This window comes from Macaca thibetana, chromosome 13 (genome assembly GCF_024542745.1).
Source record: "Macaca thibetana thibetana isolate TM-01 chromosome 13, ASM2454274v1, whole genome shotgun sequence".
Taxonomy (NCBI): domain Eukaryota; kingdom Metazoa; phylum Chordata; class Mammalia; order Primates; family Cercopithecidae; genus Macaca; species Macaca thibetana.
Genome location: NC_065590.1, coordinates 80,003,612 through 80,031,582, shown reverse-complemented (window position 1 = coordinate 80,031,582; position 27,971 = coordinate 80,003,612). Strand labels below are relative to the sequence as shown.

Below are 27,971 nucleotides of genomic sequence, written 5' to 3'. Positions count from 1 at the left end.
GCGCCGCCGCAGTCTCTGCCGCCGCCAAGCGCGCCGGAGGCTCCTGGGTTGCCGCGCCCGGCTTCTCCCCAGCGCCGCGCGCCGTTAGCCACGTGGACCGACTCCGGCGCGCCGTCCTCACGTGGTTCCAGTGGAGTTTGCAGTCCTTCCCGCTTCTCCGTACTCGCCCCCGCCTCTGAGCTCCCTTCCCATGGCGGCCCTAGTGTTGGAAGACGGGTCGGTCCTGCGGGGCCAGCCCTTTGGGGCCGCCGTGTCGACTGCCGGGGAAGTGGGTAAGCAAGCCCGGTTAGGCTGCAGACCTTATCCCACGCTCTGATGCGCCTCTCCTCCCAACCTTCCCCGTCCAGACCCCGCCATTTTCCCGCCAGCACACCCCCTCCCCCGATTCGGTGCCCATGGGCCCCAGCGCCGTAAACCCCTCGCGACCAAGGCAGCCTCCACTGGGGTGTGCTCGTCGCGCGGGGAGTGTTCCGAAGGGTGCCCTGCCGGAGCCCAGCCCTGCCTCTTTCTTGCAGTGTTTCAAACCGGCATGGTCGGCTACCCTGAGGCCCTCACTGACCCCTCCTACAAGGCACAGATCTTAGTGCTCACGTATCCTCTGATCGGCAACTATGGCATCCCCCCAGATGAAATGGATGAGTTCGGTCTCTGCAAGGTAGCCACACCCAGTGCTTTCTCTACATTCCTTTCAAATCAGTAATTGTTAACTATTAGTGAAGTAGGAGATGTTGACACCCTGCTGGGCATCGTGCAGAAAACATACCCACTGAAGTAATAAGTCAAGGACTGAGACTATTACTATAATTGTAGTTAGGCAGGGGTTGTTAAGTACCTTGGGAGGCACAGAGTGTTGGAGGCCTCAGAGGGAAAAGCTATCGTCTTTGTTAAGGGCATCAAGGCTCTAGGCATAGTTGAAAGCATTCTGTATGTAGTGAAGGCGTGGATCAAGGAATGTAAAAGAGGTGTAAGGGAAACAGCCTTGTCCAATTTGTTAGGAATGCAGAAGTCATGAGAAAAAAGCCTGCAGATAAGTTAGATACAGTAGGCATGGAGGGACTTGAAGCCAAAGCAGAGTCAGCTTAATTTGGTAAAGGATCCATTGAAGGTTTTTTTTAGCAGCAGAGTCAGACGGGAGCAGTGCTTTTTAGGACTACATAAATCAGTGGAAAGAGACTGGAAATTAGGGTCACATTCTTCGCAGTGACATTAAGTGCCAGTTTACCTACAAAACCAGTGGTATTATCATTTTCTAGACCTACTGACATGGCCTTGCCTGATTTTCTGCTTTTCAGTTGTGTTCTTACCTCTAGGTGAGAAAACTGAGTTTCTTCCTACATTGAGATTTCCCCTATTCCTTCACCTCTGAAATTTGGAAACTAAGTTGCCCTCTGACAGTTCAAGCATTAAAAAAACCCAACATATAGTAATTAAGGTAATAGAGGAAGTCAGTCTGGCCTAGAGTAGTAGTTCTCAAAATTTGTTTGGCCTCGTTGCAGGTGTCTAAGCCTTTAATTCTTAATTTGCCTTCCCAGCCACCCTGACACTGGGGAAAGAGAGCTCCGGATAGAGGACATACATATTATTCTTCCTGGAAAGGAATTTATAGGTTCATCACAAACCTATAAATACACTGCATTCTAGTTGATAGTGCAGTGTCTTGTGAATTTGGTTAACCTATGTCAGTCATCACCTTTGTCAACTCTAGGCACACTGACAAAATTTGAGTTTATAAAACTACAAAATTGAGGCCCTATTAGTACCAGGATGGGAAAGGCCTCTTGGAGCCACTCACAGATATAAATGGATTACTCCACCTGGCCAGGGAGGGTTCTGCCAAACTATCCTTCAGATCCCTGGACAGTCTCAGAATGCAGGTTCCTTAAACTCTTCATCACCCAGCTGAATGCAGTTTAAATATGCTGATCCCTCCCACTTAAACTTTGTTTCTGTGTAGCTATTAAACGCTTATCTATTGAGTTTATTGAGTAACATGTTTTTGTTTTTTTGGGTGGGGGGGCGGACAAGGTCTCACTTTGTCACCCAGGCTGGAGTGCAGCGGCATAATCATGGCTCACTGCAGCCTCTGTCGCCTGAGCTCAAGCAGTCCTCCCACCTCAACCTCCCAAGTAGCTGGGACTACAGGCACCTGGCACCATGCCTGGCTACTTTTTTTGTATTTTTTGTAGAGACAGGGTTTTGTCACATTGCCCAGGCTGGTATATTATCTTTTTTTATTTAATTTTTTAAATTTGTATTTTTTTTTGAGATAGAGTTTTGCTCTTATTGCCCAGATTGGAGTGCAATGGCGCAATCTCGGCTCACTGCAACCTCCGCCTCCCAGGTTCAAGCTATTCTCCTGCCTCAACCTCCCGAGTAGCTGGGATTACAGGCGTGGGACACCACGCCCAGCTAATTTTGTATTTTTATTAGAGACAGGGTTTCTCCACGTTGATCAGGCTGGTCTTGAACTCCTGACCTCAGGTGATCCGCCCACCTTGGCCTCCCAAAGTGCTGGGATTACAGGCGTGAGCCACCATGCCCCGCCTTTTTTAAAAGTAATCCCAAATGAAGTTTGGGGAGCATGCTTAGTATTGTGCCCTGAACCTTTGTTTTTCATTTGGTAATGTATTTTGTACCTCCCTATCTTATTCAGTTTTTAATCACACTATATAATGAATATTTATATGGGTGTTACCTTGTTTTCTGGCTCCCTACATCAGAAATAAACATGAAGACAGGAACCTCATCTTTTTTTGTTCATTGCTCTTTTCTCAGCATCTTCTGCAATGCCTGCACCTCAATAAATGTCTGACTGACACCATGTGCCTTGCTCTTGAGTTCTGTTTCGTGACAAAGACACATACATATTCATAATACCATGTAAATAGCAAGAGAGGAAATAAAATATTAAGAGAGCTCTAAGATGGAGGCATAAGCTGTATTGGGTGAGTGGGAGGGGCTTCACAGAGAAGGGATTTGTGATTTCAGTTTTAGATAAAGGAAGAAAGAGGTGGGGCGTGTAGCTCATGACTTGTAATCCCAGCACTTTGGGAGGCTGAGGTGGGAGGATCACTTGAGCCCAGGAATTTGAGAGCAACCTGGCACCATGGTGAGATCCTGTCACTACAAAAAAATTCAAAAAATTAGCCAGGTGCGATGATCCACACCTGTTTTCCCAGCTACTCGGGAGTCTGAGGTGGGAGAATCACTTGAGCCTAGGAGATTGAGGCTGCAGTGAACTGTGTGTTTGCACCACTGCACTCTGCACTCCAGCCTGGGTAACAGCAAGACCCTGTCTCAAAAAGGAAAAAAGGAATGGCTAGGTGTGGTGGCTCACTCCTGTAATCCCAGCACTTTGGGAGGCGGAGGCGGGCAGATCACAAGATCAGGAGATCTGAGACCGTCCTGGCTGACATGGTGAAACCCTCGTCTCTATTAAAAATACAAAAAATTAGCCGGGCATGGTGGCGGGCGCCTGTAGTCCCACCTACTCGGGAGGCTGAAACAGGAGAATTGCTTGAATCTGGGCGGCAGAGGTTGCAGTGAACTGAGATCTCACCACTGCACTCCAGCCTGGGCGACAAGTGAGACTCCATCTCAAAAAAAATAAATAAATAAATAGAAAGGAAAGTGTCATTTTCAGTGACCAACTGGGTACCCTGGGCCTGTGGATTGTGTTTCATATAGAAGAGAGCATTGTTGGTAAATGGAAATATCTATGCAAAAGCACCAAAAGCTTGGTATATTGAAGGCCATTCAGTGTGGCTGAATATAGGGTCTGTGGCCACACAATGGGGAAAATGCTGTAAAAAAATAACTTGGCCTGAGGCTTCTCACAATCTTTCCATCTACAGTGGTTTGAATCCTCGGGCATCCACGTAGCAGGACTGGTGGTGGGAGAGTGCTGTCCTACTCCCAGCCACTGGAGTGCCACCTGCACCCTGCATGAGTGGCTGCAGCAGCATGGCATCCCTGGTTTGCAAGGTATGGTGGCAAGCATGGGCATATCTGGACAGAGCACAGCATGCCTGGATGGAAAGAATCAAGTTTCTGTAGTCTGCTGGGACCTGACTAAGACTATGATAGTTGGAAGATTTAGATTGGAGTTGGGCTGGGGGAAAGAATTGAACTGTCACTCAGAAGGAAAATTTCCAACACAGAAAGGAACTCCCAGCTTCCATAATCATCAGGTCAGGGCTAATCTTATTTCATCACCACCACTGGATTATTTTGAAGCAAATCTCAGACATCATATCATTTCATCTACAAATAGTTCAACATCTATGCAAAAGGAATCTTTAAAAAACATGACCATAATAACATCATACACAAAAAAAATTAATAATTCCCCAATACAAGTGTCCAGACAATGTTTAAAATTTCCGCTAATTTTTTTTTTTCTGTTTATTTGAATCTTGCTGTAAACAGGATTCATGCGTTGCATTTGGTTGATAAGTCTCTTAATATGTGGACCTTGTAAGCTATTTGAAAACAGGTCTTTTTCCTGTATCTAGTATCCCATAGTCTGCACTTACTTGGTTACGTTCCTGTAGTGTTACTTGGCGTATTCTTTTTTTTCCCTTGATTTTATTTTCTATAAATGGATATATTTAGAGTTGTCCAATTCCGATGTGATATTTTCGGCAGGAATGCTTCATGGTAGTATACTTCTGTCACAATAGCCCAGGATTTTGATGCACATAGAACAGCTGTGTGTGACTAGGGCTCTGGAATGGAAGTGCTTCTGGAAGTCTGACCTCACAGATGACTGAGTTGGGGGAGTGTGATCCCTAAGACTGTGCTATTTTGACAGGAGTAGACACTCGGGAGCTGACCAAGAAGTTGCGGGAACAAGGGTCTCTGCTGGGGAAGCTGGTCCAGAATGGAACAGAACCTTCATCCCTGCCATTCTTGGACCCCAATGCCCGCCCCCTGGTACCAGAGGTCTCCATTAAGGTACAGAGGTAGAGTGGGAGAGTGTTGCAAGCTCTAGCACAGTAGTTATATTCTGCCCACAACTGGGGGGTAAACACAGCAGAGAATCAAAGGAGGCTTTGAAGGTAAGAGTTGGTGCAGGCATATCTTACACCCACTGAGCACAGCTGCTAACTGTTGCCCTTTATTCCTTTATTTCTCAGACTCCACGGGTATTCAATACAGGGGGTGCCCCTCGGATCCTTGCTTTGGACTGTGGCCTCAAGTATAATCAGATCCGATGCCTCTGCCGGCGTGGGGCTGAGGTCACTGTGGTACCCTGGGACCATGCACTAGACAGCCAAGGTGAGTAGCTGGGGCCTGTTCAGGGCCTCAGACAAACAGCTTGGGTGGAAGATCTATCCCTTGGTCCAATGAGTATGAGTTGCAGTGAAGAAGGTAGACATTGGGACTTACACTCTCATGGGTTGAGGGGCCACAGGTGTGCCTCCTGTAACTGAAATACTGATTTTGATGTCATCTTTTCTGCCCACTCCAGAGTATGAGGGTCTCTTCTTAAGTAATGGGCCTGGTGACCCTGCCTCCTATCCCAGTGTCGTATCCACGCTGAGCTGTGTTTTATCTGAGCCTAATCCTCGACCTGTCTTTGGGATCTGCCTGGGACACCAACTATTGGCCTTAGCCATTGGGGCCAAGACTTACAAGATGAGGTGGGACTTGTGGGGAGCAGAAGGGGCCCATACTTGTGGTATGAGGGGTGGGGTGTCTCAGGAATGAGAAGAGAGTTGGCGTTTATTCTTGTTGAAATAGGAGCGGGAGGTTGCAGGTGAGGTGGCTCATGCCTGTAATCCCAGCACTTTGGGAGGCCAAGGTGGGCGGATCACCTGAGGTCAGGAGTTCAAGACCAGCCTAGCCAACATGGTGAAACCCTGTCTCTACTGAAAATACAAAAATTGGCCGGGCATGGTGGCATGCACCTGTAATTCCAGCTACTCTGGAGGCTGAGGCAGGAGAATTGCTTGAACCTGGGAGGTGGAGGTTACAGTGAGCCGAGATTGTGTGCCATTGCCCTCCGGCCTGGGCAACAGAGGGAGACTCCGTCTCAAAAAAACAAAAAAAAAACAGAAACAGGAGCGGGGCTACTGAGAACAGGAGATCAGTGAGAGCTGGGATAGGTTCAGTAGTGAAGAGAGGGTGAGTGAGGCCTGTGACTCAGCATGCTTCTACCTCCAGATATGGGAACCGAGGCCATAACCAGCCCTGCTTGTTGGTGGGCTCTGGGCGCTGCTTTCTGACATCCCAGAACCATGGGTTTGCTGTGGAGACAGACTCACTGCCAGCAGACTGGGCTCCTCTCTTCACCAACGCCAATGATGGTTCCAATGAAGGCATTGTACACAACAGCTTGCCCTTCTTCAGGTGAGCCTAGTTGACTAGTTCTTTGCAACTTTGAAGCCCTGTGGCGCTTGATGATGGAAAAGTAAAGCACGGCAGTCCTCCTTCCCACTACCCACCTCCGAGGTTGCCAGTGTCATGCCAGGGACCATGATGGCTTTCATGATGCAATCTCTTTAACAGTGTCCAGTTTCACCCAGAGCACCAAGCTGGCCCTTCAGATATGGAACTGCTTTTCGATATCTTTCTGGAAACTGTGAAAGAGGCCACAGCTGGGAATCCTGGGGGCCAGACAGGTAAGATCCTGAGTAGAACTGGGTTGTGGACCTAAGAACAGGGTTGGCTCCAGGATGGGCATAAGGTGGACATACCCTGGGCAACTCCTAGATGTCTGGGAGGTTAAGGGGATTGGGGGTGGGTGGCAGCCAACCCAAGATACCGTTTAAGCTTCTGTTGAAAGGAACTCCAGGGTCCTGGATTCTGGTCCTCCCTCTGCTACTCATTAGATGCGTAATTTGCTCTGGACTCTTCTGAACGTGAGGGAGCTAATCCAGTTGACCTCTTGGGTCCAGCTCAGCTCTATGACCTTCTTTGCTTCCACAGTTAGAGAGCGGCTGACTGAGCGCCTCTGTCCCCCTGGGATTCCCACTCCCAGCTCTGGGCTTCCACCACCACGAAAGGTTCTCATCCTGGGCTCAGGGGGCCTCTCCATTGGCCAAGCTGGAGAGTTTGACTACTCGGGCTCTCAGGTGAGGCATCCCCCTCCCCACCCTTCTGGGTGTGTGAGCCTCAAGAATGGAAACAGTCTTAAGGAGAAGGGCTGAGGTTGTAGGGAGGAAATGAATCAGATTTGGGGAATGTACAGAGAGATGTGGTAAGAAATAGAAGTCAATTATTAGGGGCCAAGAGTACAGTGAGGGAAAGAAGAGGAGAATGCTGCCCTAAGGCTGTTTGCATTCTTGCTTCTTCAGCAGAGGCTGAGATGCCATTCTTGTCCTTTTAGGCAATTAAGGCCCTGAAGGAGGAAAACATCCAGACATTGCTGATCAACCCCAATATTGCCACAGTGCAGACCTCCCAGGGGCTGGCCGACAAGGTCTATTTTCTTCCTATAACACCTCACTATGTAACCCAGGTATGACTGGGGCAAGGCTGGAATGAAAAGAGGACTGGGCAGGGGGCCCAGTGGTCATGCTGCATTATTAAACTTCTTTGATTGCCTCTCTACCCACAAGGTTCTGATGCCTGTAACTCCCCTCTCTGTCCTCAGGTGATACGTAATGAACGCCCTGATGGTGTGTTACTGACTTTTGGGGGCCAGACTGCTCTGAACTGTGGTGTAGAGCTGACCAAGGCCGGGGTGCTGGCTCGGTATGGGGTCCGGGTCCTGGGCACACCAGTAGAGACCATTGAGCTGACTGAGGATCGACGGGCCTTTGCTGCCAGAATGGCAGAGATCGGAGAGCATGTGGCCCCCAGCGAGGCAGCAAATTCTCTTGAACAGGTTGGAGGGGTGTTTGGGTAAAGGAAGAATGGTGGTGTTTTCTTTGGTAGTGTTATTTACTTTTTTTTTGAGACAGAGTTTCACTCTTGTTGCCCAGGCTGGAGTACAGTGGTGCGATCTCGGCTCACTGCAACCTCTGCCTCCCAGATTCAAGCGACTCTTCTGCCTCAGCCTCCTGAGTAGCTGGGATTACAGGCATGCGCCACTGTGCCTGGCTAATTTTGTATTTTTAGTAGAGATGGGGTTTCTCCATGTTGGTCAGGCTGGTCTCGAACTCCTGACCTCAGGTGATCCACCCTCCTCGGCCTCCCAAAGTGCTGGGATTATAGGCGTGAGCCACTGTGCCTGGCTGTGTTATTTTCTTCATATTGTTTTTTCTGTGGGTCAGGCACACCTTGGGCAGCGGGGAATAACCTGTTTGTTCATCTCTTCCACTCCTTGCAGGCCCAGGCAGCTGCTGAACGGCTGGGGTACCCTGTGCTGGTGCGTTCAGCCTTTGCCCTGGGTGGCCTGGGCTCTGGCTTTGCCTCTAACAGGGAGGAGCTCTCTGGTCTCGTGGCCTCAGCTTTTGCCCATACCAGCCAAGTGCTAGTAGACAAGTCTCTGAAGGGATGGAAGGAGATTGAGTACGAGGTGGTGAGAGATGCCTATGGAAACTGTGTCACGGTGAGTAAATGGGGGAAGGGTGGGAGTCATGTCAGGCAGGATGAGCTTTTGGAAGAGCAGAGGCCTGGGCTAAGGTCTTTGAGAGTTCTATGTCCCTCAGACCCAGGTTAGGTGCAGCCCCAGAGGTAACAGGACCCTGGAGTGCAGCCTTCTGCCTCTCCTGACTCTGCTTGGCAGTGACCTCCATGGCACCCTCCTTCACAGGTGTGTAACATGGAGAACTTGGACCCATTGGGCATCCACACCGGTGAGTCCATAGTGGTGGCCCCTAGCCAGACACTGAATGACAGGGAGTACCAGCTCCTGAGGCAGACGGCTATCAAGGTGACCCAGCACCTGGGAATTGTTGGGGAGTGCAATGTGCAGTATGCCTTGAACCCTGAGTCTGAGCAGGTAAGCTTTAGGCTCTGGAGCTGATAGTGTGGTTGTTACCCCCTCTGCTTGCATAATTTTTGGCACTTGAAGTTGAGGTCTTTTGGCCTTACAGTCCCTGGAGTAGAAGCTGGAATCTCCTTTACTGGGGTTGGGCCTTAGGGAGGGTGCTTTTGCTAGCCATCCCTCTGGAGAGGGCTTATTTTCTCTCCTTTCTGAGACCTCTGCTAGACAGGGGCTTCTAGGCCGGTGACCTTTTTTCTTTATTCTCCTTCTTTGCAGTATTACATCATTGAAGTGAATGCCAGGCTCTCTCGCAGCTCTGCCCTGGCCAGTAAGGCCACAGGTTATCCACTGGCTTATGTGGCAGCCAAGCTAGCATTGGGCATCCCTTTGCCTGAGCTCAGGTACGAGGATGAGGGAGAAATCACAGTGGGGAAGTGGGTCGGGGGCTGAAGAAAATATTGATGGCACAGGAAAGATGAAAAGGACATTGGCCTATATTTGTGGGAATGGAGAGAGCTATCTGGAAGCTCACCCTTTACACTTCCTTCACTGTCCTTCTGGCATCCCACCTGCTGGACCCCAGGAACTCTGTGACAGGGGGCACAGCAGCCTTTGAACCCAGCCTGGATTATTGTGTGGTGAAGATTCCTCGATGGGACCTTAGCAAGTTCCTGCGAGTCAGCACAAAGATCGGGAGCTGCATGAAGAGCGTTGGTGAGACTCATTCCCCGGGCACCCCCATGGGGCCCCCCATGACCAGTAATCTCAAATGTCCGAGTTCCCTGGCGTGGTCTTTTAGCCCCTATAGGAGCAGGTGCTTGAGACATTTCAAACTAAGATTATAGCCGTCGTCAGGAGTTGGGGAGGCATCTGGAAATCTGTGTTGGAATACAGAATCTCCGTGATAGGTGCAAGCCACCAGACTACCTCATCTCATTTTTACAGTATCTCCTTCTCTGGCACTTTCTGCTTTGGCCACTAAATGACATTTTTTTTTATTATGATGTTTACATCAGAGCAGGGCATTATAGACCTTTTTGGTAACAAGGAAATTTATTAGTGAATGATGAATGGCTGTAACAGTACCCAGCAGTGGCAGAGCATGTTGGAATTGAGTTAGTATGTTTCTTTGTGGTATCCCTTTAGTTGCCTAAGACCATACTCTTAACACATTTCAACCAAAACAAAAATATACATGTATAGGCCGGGTGCGGTGGCTCAAGCCTGTAATCCCAGCACTTTTGGAGGCTGAGACGGGCGGATCACGAGGTCAGGAGATCGAGACCATCCTGGCTAACACGGTGAAACCCCATCTCTACTAAAAAATACAAAAAACTAGCCGGGCGAGGTGGCGGGCGCCTGTGGTCCCAGCTACTTGGGAGGCTGAGGCAGGAGAATGGCGTAAACCCGGGAGGCAGAGTTTGCAGTGAGCTGAGATCCGGCCACTGCACTCCAGCCTGGGCGACAGAGCCAGACTCAGTCTCAAAAAAAAAAAAAAAAAATTTTATATATATATACACACACACATGTACCAGACAGAGTGCCACCAGCCTGATAGATAAGAGCATTTTGTGGTGCTCCAGCTTTCCATTTAGAGCAGTAGTGGCCTTTAAACAAGTCTAAGCTCAGATATTATTTCAGAATTTTTAGAAATTTTGCAAGACTGCCAATTTGTTCCTTCTGGAGATGAATCTCTGTTATATGAAAATTAGAATAAACATGGGAATGAAGCCATAATTAAATTGTGGCAAAAAGAAGTGGATTGAAAATAGGCCAATGAAAGATTGGTTCCTAGATGAGACATTTAATTGTTTTGTATCTATTCAAGTATTCTTGGAATGTGGTCTTTGATAACTTTTTGTAACTTTTATTATACAAGTAAGTAAGAAACATGAATCATGGAAAACAAGAAAAGATAGTTTAACCAAAGAACAATAGTCACCTGTAATCTTGCCTTACAGAGATTGATTAATTCGGCCATGTGTCTATGACTGCATACATTTCTAGGCATATGTGTATGCATGTGTTAGGTTTCTCTTTTTTAACAAATCTCAAAATAAAAGGTCTTATAACCACAGTTACAAAGAAATCGAACAAAATAAGTCACAATCTGCTTTCTTAACACTGCTGTTAGCATCGTAGTGTTCTTAAAACTTTTTTAAAGAAACGTAAATGTTAGAATTGTAAATAGAAAAATACAGTTGGTAAATACTTAAGCCCCTAGAGTAAATGGTCAGAGGAGATGAACAAAACTTTACAGAAGAAGAAATCAATAAGCAAACCTGGAGAAAAGACGGTTCCTGTCATTAGTAAAAAGAAATTTAGTTAAATGAGATACTGTTATGCCCACTTCTTAGAAGGTTGATTAAACTTTGTATGATAAAGCACAGACTTCTGTAAAGTTATTTGTACTTATCAAAGGCTGTAAAATTTGTGTTACCTATTGCCTCTACATTTCTAGAAATGTATCCTAAGGAGATTATCCAAAACAGAAAACATCATACCCAGTCCAGGCACGGTGGCTATAATTAATCCCAGCACTTTGGAAAGCTCAGGTGGGAGGATCACTTGAGCCCACGAGTTCAAGGTTGCAGTGAGCCGTAACTGTACCACTGCACTCCAGCCTGGGCAACAGGGTCTTTTTTGTTTGTTTTTGTTTTTGTTTGAAACGGAGTTTCGCTCTTGTTGCCCAGGCTGGAGTGCAATGGTGTGATCTCAGCTCACCACAACCTCTGCCTCCCGGGTTCAAGCGATTCTCCTGTCTCAGCCTCCCGAGTCACTGGGATTACAAGCATGTGCCACTATGCATGGCTAATTTTGTATTTTTAATAGAGACAGGGTTTCTCCCTCTTGGTCAGGCTGGTCTTGAATGCCCATGCTCAGGTTGATCTGCCTACCTCGGCCTCCCAAAGTGCTGGGATTATAGGCATGAGCCACTGTGCCTGGCCGAGACCCTGTCTGTTTTATCTTTTTTTTTTTTTTTTTTTGAGACGAAATCTTGCTCTGTCACCCAGGCTGGAGTGCAGTGGCACGATCTCGGCTCACTGCAAGCTCCGCCTCCTGGGTTCACGCCATTCTCCTGCCTCAGCGTCCTGAGTAGCTGGGACTACAGGCGTCCATCACCATGCCTGGCTAATTTTTTGTATTTTTAGTAGAGACAGGATTTCACCATGTTAGCCAGGATGGTCTCGATCTCCTGACCTCATAATCCGCCCGCCTCGGCCTCCCAAAGTGCTGGAATTACAGGCGTGAGCCACTGTGCCTGGCTTTTTTTTTTTTTTCCTTTTATTAGACGGAGTCTTCCTCTGTCGCCAGGCAGGAGTGCAATGGCGCGATCTCGGCTCACTGCAACCTCCGCCTCCTGGGTTAAAATGATTCTCCTGCCTCAGCCTCCTGAGTAGCTAGGACTACAGGAACGCACCACCATGCCCAGCTAATTTTTGTATTTTTAGTAGAGATGGGGTTTCACCACATTGATGGTTTTGATCTCTTGATCTCGTGATCTGCCTGCCTTGGCCTCTCAAAGTGCTGGGATTACAGGCATGTGCCACCATGCCCAGCCAACCCTGTCTGTTTAAAAAATAAAGAATACATCACAGCCTAACTTATAATTATGAAAACTTTTTTTTTAAATACAGAGTTTTATTCTGTCAGGGTGGAGTGCACTGGTGTGATTGTAGCTCACTGCTGCTTGCATCTCCTAGGCTTAAGTAATCTCCCACCCCATCCTCATGAGGAGTGAGACTACAGGTGTATACCACCACACCCTGCTAATTTTTTTTTTTTTTTAATTATTTTTTGTAGAGAGGGAGGTCTCACTATATTGTGCAGGCTGGTCTCAATCTGCCTCAAGTGATCCTTCTGCCTCAGCCTCCCAAAGTGTTGGATTACAGGTGTGAGCCACCAGGACTGCCTAATTGTAAACACTTAAAAGCTAAATGAGCCAAGTGCAGTGCCTCACGCCTGTAATCCCAGCACTTTGGGAGGCTGAGGTGGGCATATCCTGAGGTCAGGAGTTTGAGACCAGCCTGGCCAATATGGTGAAACCCCATCTCTAAAAAATATACAAAACTTAGCCAGGCATGGTGGCACACACCTGTAGTCCCAGCTACTCAGGAGGCTGAGGCAGGAGAATCGCTTGAACCTGGGAGGCAGAGGTTGCAGTGAGCTGAGATTGCACCACAGACTCCAGCCTGGGTGACACAGTGAGACTACGTCTCAGGAAAAAAAAAAATGCTAAATGTCCTTCAGTTAGCAGTTAAATTATGGCAAATCATATAAGAATTAAGTTGGTGTTGGCCGGGCACAGTGGTGCACGCCTATAATCCCAGCACTTTGGGAGGCCAAGATGGGTGGATCACCTGAGGTTGGGAGTTCGAGACCAGCCTGGCCAACATGGTGAAACCCTGTCTGTACTAAAAATACAAAAATTAGCCGGGCATGGTGGTGGATGCCTGTAATCCCAGTTATTTGGGAGGTTGAGGCAGGAGAATCACTTGAACCCAGGAGGCGTTACACTGAGCTGAGATCACCATTGCACTCCAGCCTGGGTGACAAGAGCGAAACTCCATCTCATAAAAGAATTAAGTTGGTGTTTATAAGGCCATGTGGCAATGTGGGAAAATGTATGATGAATAAACACAGGATGGAAATTATATGTATGCTGTGATCATATGTAAAACATACCTATGAAGGGCCCGGCACGGTGGCTCACGCCTATAATCCCAGCATTTTGGGAGGCCAAAGCGGGTGGGTCACGAGGTCAGGAGTTCGAGACCAGTTTGTCCAACATGGTGAAATCCCGTCTCTACTAAAAATACAAAAATTAGCCGGGCGTGGTGACATGCACCTGTAATCCCAGCTACTCAGGAGGCTGAGGCAGGAGAATCGCTTGAACCCGGGAGGCAGAGGTTGCAGTGAGTTGAGACTGCGCCATTGCATTCCAGTCTGTGCAACAAGAGTGAAACTCCATCTTACAAAAAAAAAAAAAAAACCTACGAAGAAAAGTCCAGAAAGAGAAACTCTAAAATGATGGCTGTAAATGTGATTTACTTTGCGTGGATGAGTAGTAGGACTCATCTTCCTATTATCTACACTTTTTAAAAAAGTTTTAAAGAATTCCAGATGGTGTTATCATTATGTGAATAAATCAAGCCCAATAACTGGACAGCCATCAGTGGTTTGGGCCACTGTGATAAACTTCCAGTATCCAGTATATGGGGTATATTCCAGTATCCCCATGCCCGTTTTAGGCATATTGATTCTATATTCATTAATAAGCATAAAACCTGAGCTTATCCATGAAAATGGCAGGGAAAAGAGCTATAAGTTAAGATTTCTTTTTTTGTTTTATTTTGTTTTGTTTTGTTTGAGAGGGAGTCTCACTTAGTTCCCCAGGCTGGAGTGCAGTGGTGCGATCTCTGTTCACTGCAAACTCTGCCTCCTAGGTTCACGCCATTCTCTTGCCGCAGCCTCCCGAGTAGCTGGGACTACAGGTGCCCGCCACCATGCCCGGCTAATTTCTTTGTGTTTTTAGTAGATATGGGGTTTCACCATGTTAGCCAGGATGGTCTCAACCTCCTGACCTTGTGATCCGCCTGCCTTGGCCTCCCAAAGTGCTGGGATTACAGGCGGGAGCCACCGCGCCCGGCCATTAAGATTTCTTAATTGTGAAACACCATGAATCCCACCATCATGTGATTTGCCTTGGGAATCTCCCAGAGTCTTGACTATAAACCATAGGCATTATGGGCAGTGCCCTCCTTCCACCCTTTCCACCTCCACACCTTCAGTCCTTCCATTCTGTTCTTCCAGGTGAAGTCATGGGCATTGGGCGTTCATTTGAGGAGGCCTTCCAGAAGGCCCTGCGCATGGTGGATGAGAACTGTGTGGGCTTTGATCACACAGTGAAACCAGTCAGTGATGTGGTAAGTTGCTCCCCTCCCCTGGTAACACCCCTAAAATAGACCCTGCTTCTCATTGCCCCCAGACCATGAGCTTGTTACCAGTAACACTAGCAGCAGTTATCATTGGACATTTGCTTTGTTTTCACTTTGCTGAGAATTTTGAGATGTCTCATTATCACACAAGGATGTATTATTAGATTTGTGTTTTTTTTTTTTTTGATTTTTTTTTTTAAATTTATTTATTATTATTATACTTTAAGTTGTAGGGTACATGTGCATAACGTGCAGGTTTGTTACATATGTATACTTGTGCCATGTTGCTGTGCTGCACCCTAGATTTGTTTTTACAGATGAGGAAACTGAGACTTAGGTTCTAGAAATTACTCAAAGCCACATAGCCAGTGAGAGGTAGACCCAGGATTGGTATCCAGGTTTTTGCAATTATACAGCCTATGCTCTGGTGTACAGTTTCCCCTTCCTGAGACAGTGGCAGCTACGCATGCTCAGGCTTTTAGATGGGCTGGCGGTAGCTTCCCTCTGTCTACCCCCTTTCTATCAGGAGTTGGAGACTCCAACAGATAAGCGGATTTTTGTGGTGGCAGCTGCTCTGTGGTCTGGTTATTCGGTGGACCGCCTGTATGAGCTCACACGCATCGACCGCTGGTTCCTGCACCGAATGAAGCGTATCATCACACATGCCCAGCTGCTAGAACAACACCGTGGACAGCCTTTGCCCCCAGACCTGCTGCAACAGGCCAAGTGTCTTGGCTTCTCAGACAAGCAGATTGCCCTTGCAGTTCTGAGGTCAGAGGTGGCAATGAGAGCTTCCGGCTGAGAAATGTGGGGCAGAACCTTTGTATCAGTGAGGGACCCTTGGGAAGGAGGAAGGAGAGTGTGGGGAGCTTTAGAGGCTTCTGACCTTGGTTCCAAGGACATTTTCTCTCATCCCTGCCCTGGGGTCTCAACCGTCTATCAGTCTGTACCCTACTCCCTGGGCCTGTGTTTCAGACCCTTCTTCTATTTTAGCACAGAGCTGGCTGTTCGCAAGCTGCGTCAGGAACTGGGGATCTGTCCGGCAGTGAAACAGATTGACACAGTTGCAGCTGAATGGCCAGCCCAGACAAATTACCTGTACCTAACATACTGGGGCACCACCCACGACCTCACCTTTCGAACACCTCATGTCTTAGTCCTTGGCTCTGGCGTCTACCGTATTGGCTCCAGTGTTGAATTTGACTGGTGTGCTGTAGGCTGCATCCAGCAGCTCCGAAAGGTCAGAGAGTTCATTTTCATTCCAGTTTCTTTGCTGTTTTGTTTATCTCTAGCAATTGCTTGGCACTGATCCTGGCATTTCCTATTAATTGCCATCACTTACTTTGGTCATAGAGCTTTGGGGCGGGGGTCCTTTTAGGCCATCTCTCATGTCCCACATGGTGCATGAATCTCTTCCCCAACACTTTGTACCTCCTTCCCTCCCAAGGCAGGGGTCCTGTACAGCTCTTTCAGAGGAAGCTGTGCTGGTACTCTCTGAAGTAGGGGCTTTGGCTTAGTTTCTCCATGATTTTCCTGAATGCTAAGTACCCTTCCCCTCCCTCTTGCAGATGGGGTATAAGACCATCATGGTGAACTATAACCCAGAGACAGTCAGCACCGACTATGACATGTGTGATCGACTCTACTTTGATGAGATCTCTTTTGAGGTGAGGGGGAATGGGGGCTTCCTGGTAGCTTGGGTGGCCAGGGTCGAGTCGAACAGCTGGCTGACCTAAGATTCTTTTAAACTTGGTGGGGGCTGAGGGAAGCAGTGAGCAGGAAGGCTCAGATTCCTGCCCTCTTTTGCTGCCACCGCTTGTTTCTTCCCCTGCACTATAGGTGGTGATGGACATCTATGAGCTCGAGAACCCTGAAGGTGTGATCCTATCCATGGGTGGACAGCTGCCCAACAACATGGCCATGGCGTTGCATCGGCAGCAGTGCCGGGTGCTGGGTACCTCCCCTGAAGCCATCGACTCAGCTGAGAACCGTTTCAAGTTTTCCCGGCTCCTTGACACCATTGGTATCAGCCAGCCTCAGTGGAGGGAGCTCAGTGACCTCGAGGTGGGCTGGGACCTGGTGGGATACCTGGAGGCTGGATGATTCTTGGGGGTGAGTGTGAACAACCCAGCTAAGCTCCCTGCCTCCTGTAGTCTGCTCGCCAGTTCTGCCAGACCGTGGGGTACCCCTGTGTGGTGCGCCCCTCCTATGTGCTGAGTGGTGCTGCTATGAATGTGGCCTACACGGATGGGGACCTGGAGCGCTTTCTGAGCAGCGCAGCAGCCGTCTCCAAAGAGCATCCTGTGGTCATCTCCAAGTTCATCCAGGAGGCTAAGGTGGGAGGCTGCAGACAGCGAAGTCTCTCAGGGCATGCTGCCAGCCCTGGAGGAGACTTCCTTCTCTGGTCCAGCAGAATCATAGGCACCAGGGCTGGGAACAGTGGGCTCTGTGGGGCTTGGTAAAGGAAGAGACAATCCTAGAGTAAGTGGGAGAAGAAAGTGGCCATACATCACACTGTCTGTGTCCCCCCACTAGGAGATTGACGTGGATGCTGTGGCCTCTGATGGTGTGGTGGCAGCCATCGCCATCTCTGAGCATGTGGAGAATGCAGGTGTGCATTCAGGTGATGCCACGCTGGTGACCCCCCCACAAGATATCACTGCCAAAACCCTGGAGCGGATCAAAGCCATTGTGCATGCTGTGGGCCAGGAGCTACAGGTCACAGGACCCTTCAATCTGCAGCTCATTGCCAAGGTAATAAGGCTAAAGGAAAGAATTAAAGGGCCACAGTGCCATGAAACCCTGTACTGTCTCCTACCTTCATCTAAGTAGGCAGGGAAGCTTGAGGGAAGGGGCTATAGCTGGAGCTAATGGTGTTGGGGCTTATGACAGTTAGTCACCCTGAACCCTGCTCAGTCTGATTCCCCCAGAGACTGGTGACTGAGAGGAAGAGTCTAGGCCTATAGATAGTGTCAGCAAGGCCATCCTGCAGAAGGCCTGACCAGTCTTCTCTGCCCCAGGATGACCAGCTGAAAGTTATTGAATGCAACGTACGGGTCTCTCGCTCATTCCCCTTCGTTTCCAAGACACTGGGCGTGGACCTAGTAGCGTTGGCCACGCGGGTCATCATGGGGGAAGAAGTGGAACCTGTGGGGCTAATGACTGGTTCTGGAGTCGTGGGAGTAAAGGTAAGGAATATTGAAACCCTTGGGGTTAGCAGAAGAATAGCGGGAGAGAGGTCACTCACCACACAGAGCTGTCAATCAGCATGTAAACCAGGCACCGACTACAAGGCGTTGCCGGATCATGGGGGTAATGAGGTGGTCATTGTCCCTTAGGAGCTTACTTTATGGTAATAGGAGGGAAGAGAAGATGCATCCCCAAAAAAACTTTGGTATAGAACAGGCTGTGATAAAACTACATATTCAACCTATAAACAGAATGCTGCAGGAGTTCAGAGACAGGAGGTGCTGCTTCCAAAACGGGTGATCTGGGAAGACTTGAGAGAAGGGGTGCTATTTGAATTGAGTTTTGAAGGATGGTTAAGGTTTTTTATTTGCAGAGCTTGTAAGGTTTTTTATTTGCAAGGGCACATCCTAAGCAGAACCTGAGGGACAACCCCAAGTATGTTTGGAAAGCAGTAGGGCACACAGAGAGGGCAAGCTGACCCTGCCATTCAGATGAGCTCAAGAACAGGGGACCGTGTCCGTCTCTGCTGGTGAGGGAGGAGGTCCCCTCACACCTTGGCCCTCTCTCTTCCCTCCTGCTCCTTTAGGTGCCTCAGTTCTCCTTCTCCCGCTTGGCGGGTGCTGACGTGGTGTTGGGTGTGGAAATGACCAGTACTGGCGAGGTAGCCGGCTTTGGGGAGAGCCGCTGCGAGGCATACCTCAAGGCCATGCTAAGCACTGGCTTTAAGATCCCCAAGAAGAATATCCTGCTGACCATTGGCAGCTATAAGGTACCAGAATCCATGTGGACTTCCCGAGGGCCGTGGCTCCCCGAGCCAGGGCTGACCTTGAAATGGAAGACAGGAAGAAAACAATTTCATCCTTCTGTTTGGTTTCAGAACAAAAGTGAGCTACTCCCAACTGTGCGACTACTGGAGAGCCTGGGCTACAGCCTCTATGCCAGTCTCGGCACAGCTGACTTCTACACTGAGCATGGAGTCAAGGTACAGGAACTCTGGCAACCTACCCCACTGTTGCCCTTCCCCAAGGGGGTGAAAATACTGCACCAAAGAATTATCTGGGCTGAGCATGGTGGCATATGCCTGTAGTCCCAGATACTCAGGAGGTTAAGGCAGGAGACTTTCTTGAGCCCAGGAGGTAGAGGCTGCAGTGAGCTGTGAGTGTGCAGTGAATGCACCATTGCACTCCAGCCTGGGAAACAGTGAGATGCTGTCTCAAACAAAAAAAAAAAAAAAAAAAGGATTATCTCCTATTCCCCTGCTTTTATTGTTACCATTATACTAATAAGCTATATTCCATGTAGAAAGCAGAATACACAGGAAGCAAAGAGAAAAGTCTCTTATAGTCTCTCTACCACTATTCTGATATTTTTCCTTCCAGAATTTTCTGTGTACATATGTGTGAGCTCATATTGCACCTAGTCCTTGGTAACCTATTTACTTAGTGTAGATATCTTTCCCGTTAAGAAATATACTTTGCCAATATCAAATAGTGGCAGCCCTCGGTCCCCACCCTATGGATCCTCAGTCTCCTCATCATGGGCTCCTCGGCCAGTTCCTCTCCCTTAAGGTTAGCTTTCCTGACCCCTGCCAGGCTCAGCTTGGCCTTGACCTTGACTCCTGGTTGGCAGGTAACAGCTGTGGACTGGCACTTTGAGGAGGCCGTGGATGGTGAGTGCCCACCACAGCGGAGCATCCTGGAGCAGCTAGCTGAGAAAAACTTTGAGCTGGTGATTAACCTGTCCATGCGTGGAGCTGGGGGCCGGCGTCTGTCTTCCTTTGTCACCAAGGGCTACCGCACCCGGCGCTTGGCCGCTGACTTCTCTGTGCCCCTAATCATCGATATCAAGTGCACCAAACTCTTCGTGGAGGTAACTTAGACCCACGTGCTGGGAGGGAGAGACTGCCGGTGTTGATGGAGGAGTGAGTATGGAACAGTCATGCTAGTAATAAAGCTTCGTGGCTACAGAGGGAGAGACGGTGGGTATAGAGAGTACAGAGCCTGGTTTATGGGAAAACCTACGTCTCTCCCTACAACTCCCAGAATCACCCTTCCCTTAAATCAAAGCTGACTGCTTTCCACTTGCAGGCCCTAGGCCAGATCGGGCCAGCCCCTCCTTTGAAGGTGCATGTTGACTGTATGACCTCCCAAAAGCTTGTGCGACTGCCGGGTAAGTCTTTGGGGAGAACTTGGCTTTTGGACACTGGCAGCCGCTGGCATAGAGGCCCTCAGTGTGGTGAAGGATGGCTAGGGGGTCCACACTCTGTCCTGGACTGCACAGACTGTGAAGACCCCAAAATCTTTCTCAGTCTTTCATTCCTTGATCCATAGTGGCCTGTCTGAGGATCCCTGTTTGTTTGTTTGTTTGTTTGTTTGTTTGTTTGAGAGGGAGTGGTGTGCGATATCAGCTCACTGCAACTTCTGCCCCCCAGGTTCAAGCGATTCTCCTGCCTCAGCCTCCCAAGTAGATTACAGGCGCATGCTACCATGCCAGGCTAATTTTTGTATTTTTGGTAGAGACGGGGTTTCACCATGTTGGTCAGGTTGGTCTCCAACTCCTGACCTCAGGTGATCCACCTGCCGCGGCTTCCCAAAGTGCTAGGATTATAGGCGTGAGCCACCGCGTCCAGCTTATCCTTCCTATTTCTGAATCTTCCTGTAATCTTGCTGCTTCCATTTTATCCTAGGATTGATTGATGTCCATGTGCACCTGCGGGAACCAGGTGGGACACATAAGGAGGACTTTGCCTCAGGCACAGCTGCTGCCCTGGCTGGGGGTATCACCATGGTGTGTGCTATGCCTAATACCCGGCCCCCCATCATTGACGCCCCTGCTCTGGCCCTGGCCCAGAAGGTGAGCCACTGCACCTCTCTTCCTGGTATTGGAGACCCACATGCCCCCACCAGCCACCCTTGCTTCCCTGAGCCCTTTTCATTCTGCCCCTCCCCATGGGCCCAGGCCACTGGTGCCAGACTAGCCTGTGTGGGCATGGGTGCCAGTGAGCCTTACCTCTGTGTATCCTCTCCAGCTGGCAGAGGCTAGCGCCCGCTGCGACTTTGCCTTATTCCTTGGGGCCTCGTCTGAAAATGCAGGAATGTTGGGCACCGTGGCCGGGTCTGCAGCTGGGCTGAAGCTTTACCTCAATGAGACCTTCTCTGAGCTGCGGCTGGACAGCGTGGTCCAGTGGATGGAGGTAGGGAGTGTGCATGTGGCAGGAGGCCACCACCCAGTGTCTCCTGGCTTGTGGGCCCCTAGCAGTGAGGATTCAGGGTATCTCCTGGAGGTTCTGGGCTCTGATGAGCACAGTAAAAAGTTCTGCACACTTCCTCATCAGTTCTTTCTGCTCCCAGCATTTCGAGACATGGCCCTCTCACCTCCCCATTGTGGCTCACGCAGAGCAGCAAACTCTGGCTGCTGTCCTCATGGTGGCTCAGCTCACTCAGCGCTCAGTGCACATATGTCACGTGGCACGGAAGGAGGAGGTAAGAGTATACCAGAGTTCCTGCTGTCTCTGTTGCTTTCCTAGTAACACCAAAGGTCAGGGTAGTCCTTGGGGGCAGGAGACAGCTGGAGGAGAGTCTCGAGCCAGTGGGAGGAGGGTCTCGAGCCAGCGCCCTTGCAGGTCTACATCATCATTTTTTAAGCAGGGATGTTGGCCAATGGGACTTTGTGTAGGGCACGGCATATGGATGGTGCCTCTTCTGAATCTTCCCATTGTTCCTCAGATCCTGCTAATTAAAGCTGCAAAGGCACGGGGCTTGCCGGTGACCTGCGAGGTGGCTCCCCACCACCTGTTCCTAAGCCATGATGACCTGGAGCGCCTGGGGCCTGGGAAGGGGGAGGTCCGGCCTGAGCTTGGCTCCCGCCAGGATGTGGAAGCCCTGTGGGAGAATATGGCTGTCATTGACTGCTTTGCCTCAGACCATGGTGAGAGAATCCAGCATGTACCTCCTCTGCCCAGTGGGGCTTGTGGAACAGCCCTAGCAAGAAAATGGGAACCAGGCCAGGCCTCAGGACTCTACAAGGACAGGGTCTTGATCTGTATGAGACCCTAGCCTCTAGGGTGCCTGGTCTGTGATAGGTGCCTGATAAATACTTGTTGAAATAATCAATGAGCCAGTGAGTAAAACTGCAAATGAAAGAATACATGGGTAAAAGTGGGGGTTCCAGAAGATGGCAGCAGTCCTATTGCCCTCATTTCCAGTTCCCAGAAAAAATGAGCATCGGGAGTGGTAGTGAGTGTAAGGAGGTTGTTGAAGTGCAGTCCTGGGGTGTGGGTGACTTCCCAGACGTGGAGATGATTGGTCCTGAGGGTAATGGCTTGCTTTCTCCCAGCTCCCCATACCTTGGAGGAGAAGTGTGGGTCCAGGCCCCCACCTGGGTTCCCAGGGTTAGAGACCATGCTGCCGCTACTGCTGACAGCTGTAAGCGAGGGCCGGCTCAGCCTGGACGACCTACTGCAGCGATTGCACCACAATCCTCGGCGCATCTTTCACCTGCCGCCACAGGAGGACACCTATGTGGAGGTGTGGGGATGAGGCCCAGAGCAGGAGGGGAGCTCTCCAGCCCTAGGATCTGTTCTCTGGGGAGCCTTTCCCTAGCATAACCCATGTCCTCTGGGCAGGTGGATCTGGAGCATGAGTGGACAATCCCCAGCCACATGCCCTTCTCCAAGGCCCACTGGACACCTTTCGAAGGGCAGAAGGTGAAGGGCACCATCCGCCGTGTGGTCCTACGAGGGGAGGTTGCCTATATCGACGGGCAGGTACGCAAGTAGCCCCTGCCTGATCTCAGTAGTGCCCTCTTCCACAGCACATTCATCTCTTCCCTACCCAGCCCATCTACACTGTCCCACTATGTGCACCACTGCCCTGGACCAGGGGTTGGGGGCACAGCTCCCTCAAGGCGCTTTTTGTCCTTGCTGACATCTACCCCTTTAGGACCTGAGTTCTCTCTGCTCCCTCCTGAGTGCCCTGCCTTCTGCCTGCAGGTTCTGGTGCCCCCAGGCTATGGACAGGATGTACGGAAGTGGCCACAGGGGGCTGTTCCTCAGCTCCCACCCTCAGCCCCTACCACCAGTGAGATGACCACGGTATCCACACTTCTGGGCTAGGGGGCTGGGAGGTGTTAGTCCCAGGGCAGGATAAACAACTTGAACATTTTTGTTGGTGGTTCAGGAACAGTTGGGGTTTTCTTGAGGGACTGAATTTGAAGTGGGGTTGGGTCAATTACTTTTTTTTTTTTTTCTTTTTGAGACAGAGTCTTGCTCTGTCTCCCAGGCTGGAGTGCAGTGGCATGATCTCAGCTTGCTGCAACCTCCGCCTCTTGGGTTCAGGTGATTCTCCTGCCTCAGCCTCCTGAGTAGCTGGGACTATAGGTGTGTGCCACCACACCCGGCTAATTTTTTGTATTTTTAGTAGAGATGGGGTTTCACCGTTTTAGCCAGGATGGTCCGATCTCTTAACCCGGCTGGGCCAATTACTTTTTAAAAACGCTGGGCCTGGCCAGATGCAGTGGCTCATGCCTCTAATCTCAGCACTTTGGGAGGCCAAGGCAGCGGATCACCTGAGGTCAGGAGTTTAAGACCAGCCTAGCCAACATGGTGAAATCCCATCTCTACTAAAAATACAAAATTTAGCCAGGCGTGGTGGTGCACGTCTGTAATCCCAGCTACTTGGGAGGCTGAGGTAGGAGAATTGTTTGAAGCCAGAAGGTCACGCCACTGCACTCCAGCCTGAGCGACAGAGCGAGACTCCATCTCAAAAGAAAAAGAAAAAAAAAACTCTGGGCCATTGTTATCCCTCCAGACACCTGAAAGGCCCCGCCGTGGCATCCCAGGGCTTCCTGATGGCCGCTTCCATCTGCCGCCCCGAATCCATCGAGCCTCCGACCCAGGTTTGCCAGGTAAGAGTGGGCTTCCGGTGACTCAGAGGCTGTGTTGGGACAGGATCCACTTCTTCCCAGCGCCTCACCTTTCTCTACTTACACGTCCTCCTCTCCATCCCTTTATCCTTGTCTGATCTGCTGTGCCATCCTTTGCCTAAACAAGTCTCCCAGTGTGAGTAGGCATCTCACAACTTCTCACATGCCCTTTTTTGTTGTGGGCAGCTGTGTTCCTCCGCCCAGGAGCTGGGATCCCACGGGGCAGCAGAGCATGGGGTAAATCCAGGTTGTTGGTTGGTGTGAGTCTGGCCGTTCCTCTTGCCTAGGATGCCTTTGCCAACTGGGAGAGCCCCGGGAGGGCACCACTGCTCCCATACAACACAGCCCCATGGAAGCCACCTGTCTGTCCCCAGAGCTGCTGCAGTCCCCTGCCCTCCCCTAACCTGCTATATTACTGTGTTGTGAATTGGTTTAACACATACACTGTGATTCAGAGTTCCTGGGAATATGGGATTTCTTTCCAAACCTCAGCCATAAATATATATAAATATATATCTGTCCCCTTGTCCTGTTTGCAGCTGAGGAGCCGAAGGAGAAGTCCTCTCGGAAGGTGGCTGAGCCAGGTGAGACTCCACCCTGACACACACTCACCTCGGGGACCTCTGATCTGGCCTTGGTAGGAGGAACCCTCTGACCAGCCTCTTCTGCCCCATCCCTCACTGCAGAGCTGATGGGAACCCCTGATGGCACCTGCTACCCTCCACCACCAGTACCTAGACAGGCATCTCCCCAGAACCTGGGGACCCCTGGCCTGCTGCACCCCCAGACCTCACCCCTGCTGCACTCATTAGTGGGCCAACATATCCTGTCCGTCCAGCAGTTCACCAAGGATCAGGTGCCTGGGGCAGGGAGGATGGGACCACCCAGAGCTTTGAGGATTTGGAAAACTGGGGCTAGGACCTTTCTAGCTAACTTGGGCTCTTTCTTAGATGTCTCACCTGTTCAATGTGGCACACACACTGCGTATGATGGTGCAGAAGGAGCGGAGCCTCGACATCCTGAAGGTCAGGATCAGGGCCGGGGCTAGGGTCCAAGCCATTGCCTGCCCTTGGGCAGCATCAGGGCAGGGCTGCACAGTGGTCAGAGTGGGTCTTACCCCTGCCATCCTGTTCCCTTATGTTAGTCCATCCCTCTGCTGCTGTAGATCTTCCCCCCACGTTTTCCCTCCCCAAAGCAGGATTTAGCTGGCTTGGGAGGCCCTGAGCATGAGACCATCACCCCACTAGTGGGGTCTTCTGGTCTGGGCTGCTGCAATCACAGGAGAGAGCTAGGGTATGTCCTCCTTCCCCGGCTCATTCAAACACTTAATGATGTGGTTTTCTGGAGGCAGAGCCTTTAGCTCAGAGTGACACCAGTGTTGGAAACGTCAAGGCTCTGACAGGTCACAGGGAAGGTTTAGGTGCAGAAGGGTCCTCACAGCGTCCCTCAAATATCACTTGGGGTGGTGGTGCCCACCTGTGGTTCCCCCAGGGTGGACACACATACGTGCACCTTCCACCTTGCTCTCTCCCCAGGGGAAGGTCATGGCCTCCATGTTCTATGAAGTGAGCACACGGACCAGCAGCTCCTTTGCAGCAGCCATGGCCCGGCTGGGAGGTGCTGTGCTCAGCTTCTCGGAAGCCACATCGTCTGTCCAGAAGGGCGAATCCCTGGCTGACTCCGTGCAGACCATGAGCTGCTATGCTGATGTCGTCGTGCTCCGGCACCCCCAGCCTGGAGCAGTGGAGGTGAGGCCAGCCTGGGTACTGAGATGGGGTTAAGAAGGCTGGACCCAGGGACTTGAGAACCCTTCTACCCACATTTTCTGTGACTGCAAGTCTCAGGTTGGGCCAGATGAGTGAGGGGACCCCGGAAGAGTGGGACTGACAGTTGGGGGGCCTCTGAGCTGCAAAAGACAGGATTTTCCCCTTTTTTCCAGCTGGCCGCCAAGCACTGCCGGAGGCCAGTGATCAATGCTGGGGATGGGGTCGGAGAGCACCCCACCCAGGCCCTGCTGGACATCTTTACCATCCGTGAGGAGCTGGGAACTGTCAATGGCATGACGGTGAGGGTGGTGGCAGGGGTTGGGGCCCTGCCAGGGGACGATCTAGAGAGGGAGGCAGGAAGTGGTTACCCTGGTCTAGGACAGCTGCATCAAGGAGGCCTTCATTCTGCTCCAGGGACTTTTAAAAGCTTGGAAATGATGTAGCGGGGGGCGGCGGGGGAACCCAGTCTGGGATCCCTGTGGTGACTGGGTTCCTCCCCTAGATCACAATGGTGGGTGACCTGAAGCACGGACGCACAGTACATTCCCTGGCCTGCCTGCTCACCCAGTATCGTGTCAGCCTGCGCTACGTGGCACCTCCCAGCCTGCGCATGCCACCCACTGTGCGGGCCTTTGTGGCCTCCCGCGGCACCAAGCAGGTGAGACCCTCACAGCCCAGCCTGGAGGCCATGGAGACGTGGGTTGGGCAGTCAGAGCCCAGTGCTGCATCCACCATGGCTCTCCTCACCCTCCAGGAGGAATTCGAGAGCATTGAGGAGGCACTGCCTGACACTGATGTGCTTTACATGACTCGAATCCAGAAGGAACGATTTGGCTCTACCCAGGAGTATGAAGCTGTGAGTGCTGGGCTTGAGGAAGAAGCCAGGGCTGCTGCCATAGGGCATCAGATATGAGGACAGAAAGGCTGGGCTGAGGGCTGGGTCAGAGCTATTAAACCTCATGTCCGTTAGTTGCCATAGCTGCATGTGGGTGTGGAGGGGGCCACAGTGGAGTCCAGACTTGTGTCCTCTGTAGCCACTCCTACCCCAAGGCACTAACGGGGACCCCATCTGCCTTGCAGTGCTTTGGCCAGTTCATCCTCACTCCCCACATCATGACCCGGGCCAAGAAGAAGATGGTGGTGATGCACCCGATGCCCCGTGTCAATGAGATAAGGTGGTGCAGCATCAGAGTTGGAGACTGCCTCGGGTCTGGTGGAGGGGAGGAGACTTAGTCCTGGACAAGCCATCCATGGCCTGCACGATAACTTCCTTTTTTTTTTTTTGCAGCGTGGAAGTGGACTCGGACCCCCGCGCAGCCTACTTCCGCCAGGCTGAGAATGGCATGTACATCCGCATGGCTCTGTTAGCCACCGTGCTGGGCCGTTTCTAGGGCCTGGCTTCCTCAGCCTCTTCTCTTTAGGCCCAGCTGCTGGGCAAGGAATTCCAGTGCCCCCTACGGGGGCAGCACACTTAGATATTCTTGGACATCCAGATAGCTCACATGTGCTGACCACACTTCAGGCTCTGGATTGGAGCTCTCTGGCATGGGGGTGGGGCCTCAGATGCTGGGGCCCAGTCTGCCCTATCTTCATTCCTGCACCTTAAACCTGTACAGTCATTTTTCTACTGACTTAATAAACAGCTGAGCTGCCCCTTGATGCTGAGTGTAGTAGAACGGAGCTTTCTTTTAGAAAAATTGGCCGGGCGCAGTGGCTCAAGCCTGTAATCCCAGCACTTTGGGAGGCCGAGATGGGCGGATCACGAGGTCAGGAGATCGAGACCATCCTGGCTAACACAGTGAAACCCCGTCTCTACTAAAAAAATACAAAAAACTAGCTGGGCGAGGTGGCGGGCACCTGTAGTCCCAGCTACTCGGGAGGCTGAGGCAGGAGAATGGTGTGAACCCGGGAAGCGGAGCTTGCAGTGAGCTGAGATCTGGCCACTGTACTCCAACCCGGGTGACAGAGTGAGACTCCGTCTCAAAAAAAAAAAAAAAAATTGAGGAGATTCCCAAATGATAAGAGCAGCCTCACCAGGCAGGGCTCTGGCTAGGGCTGTGTGCCCACACTCGGCATTTTCACACTCGTGGCTCTTTGGGACTCAGCGGGAGCATGTTACTCTGTGCTGAGTCCTGTGTCGTGCTAATGCCAGAGCTTACCTGGAGGCTCTGGCTGGTGTCCCAGTCCTTCTTCCTCAATTCTGTTGACTCAAAGACTTGACAGAGTTCTGCCCTCTTTCTGACACTGGGAGAACACTCATCAGGGTGAAAGGAAGGC

General features: G+C 50.7%; 2 protein-coding genes across 5 annotated transcripts in view; both read left to right on the top strand.

The window, feature by feature from the left end:
- Positions 1 to 33: 33 nt before the first annotated feature.
- On the top strand, positions 34 to 27,353 carry CAD (carbamoyl-phosphate synthetase 2, aspartate transcarbamylase, and dihydroorotase). 4 transcript variants are annotated; one of them, XM_050753781.1, is made up of 45 exons: positions 34 to 272; positions 516 to 655; positions 3,855 to 3,984; positions 4,814 to 4,956; positions 5,139 to 5,280; positions 5,474 to 5,645; positions 6,169 to 6,354; positions 6,514 to 6,626; positions 6,934 to 7,079; positions 7,334 to 7,465; positions 7,601 to 7,834; positions 8,279 to 8,500; positions 8,705 to 8,893; positions 9,155 to 9,279; positions 9,462 to 9,592; positions 14,693 to 14,805; positions 15,344 to 15,588; positions 15,811 to 16,057; positions 16,386 to 16,484; positions 16,657 to 16,881; positions 16,971 to 17,153; positions 17,353 to 17,571; positions 17,838 to 18,005; positions 18,593 to 18,775; positions 18,884 to 18,988; positions 19,636 to 19,875; positions 20,094 to 20,175; positions 20,693 to 20,859; positions 21,035 to 21,199; positions 21,357 to 21,488; positions 21,732 to 21,933; positions 22,342 to 22,532; positions 22,631 to 22,771; positions 22,997 to 23,098; positions 23,814 to 23,910; positions 24,115 to 24,165; positions 24,468 to 24,512; positions 24,615 to 24,784; positions 24,879 to 24,953; positions 25,464 to 25,676; positions 25,868 to 25,993; positions 26,197 to 26,352; positions 26,449 to 26,550; positions 26,775 to 26,869; positions 26,983 to 27,353. In XM_050753781.1, the coding sequence occupies exons 1-45, from the start codon at positions 191 to 193 to the stop codon at positions 27,083 to 27,085; spliced, it is 6,729 nt and encodes a 2,242-aa protein (XP_050609738.1). In that variant the 5' UTR covers positions 34 to 190; the 3' UTR covers positions 27,086 to 27,353. The 4 variants fall into 4 exon arrangements, with proteins under 4 accessions (XP_050609738.1, XP_050609739.1, XP_050609735.1 ...); XM_050753782.1 differs by lacking the exon at positions 24,115 to 24,165; XM_050753778.1 differs by having other exon boundaries at positions 26,197 to 26,550.
- The window catches only part of SNX17 (sorting nexin 17), a 139,452-nt gene continuing 134,696 nt past the window's right edge, over positions 23,216 to 27,971 (top strand). Inside the window, exon 1 of the mRNA XM_050753815.1 lies at positions 23,216 to 23,225. The gene's annotated coding sequence lies outside the window, so the exon portion shown is untranslated. The remainder of the gene's footprint in view (positions 23,226 to 27,971) is intronic.

What these genes read in the sequence shown, in the direction of transcription:
- CAD (XM_050753778.1), top strand. Translation starts at nt 191, where the DNA reads ATGGCGGCCCTAGTGTTGGAAGACGGGTCGGTCCTGCGGGGCCAGCCC. An exon ending in ATGAGTTCGGTCTCTGCAAG is followed by an intron (nt 656 to 3,854) that starts GTAGCCACACCC and finishes TTCCATCTACAG; the next exon opens with TGGTTTGAATCCTCGGGCAT. An exon ending in AACAGCTTGCCCTTCTTCAG is followed by an intron (nt 6,355 to 6,513) that starts GTGAGCCTAGTT and finishes TCTCTTTAACAG; the next exon opens with TGTCCAGTTTCACCCAGAGC.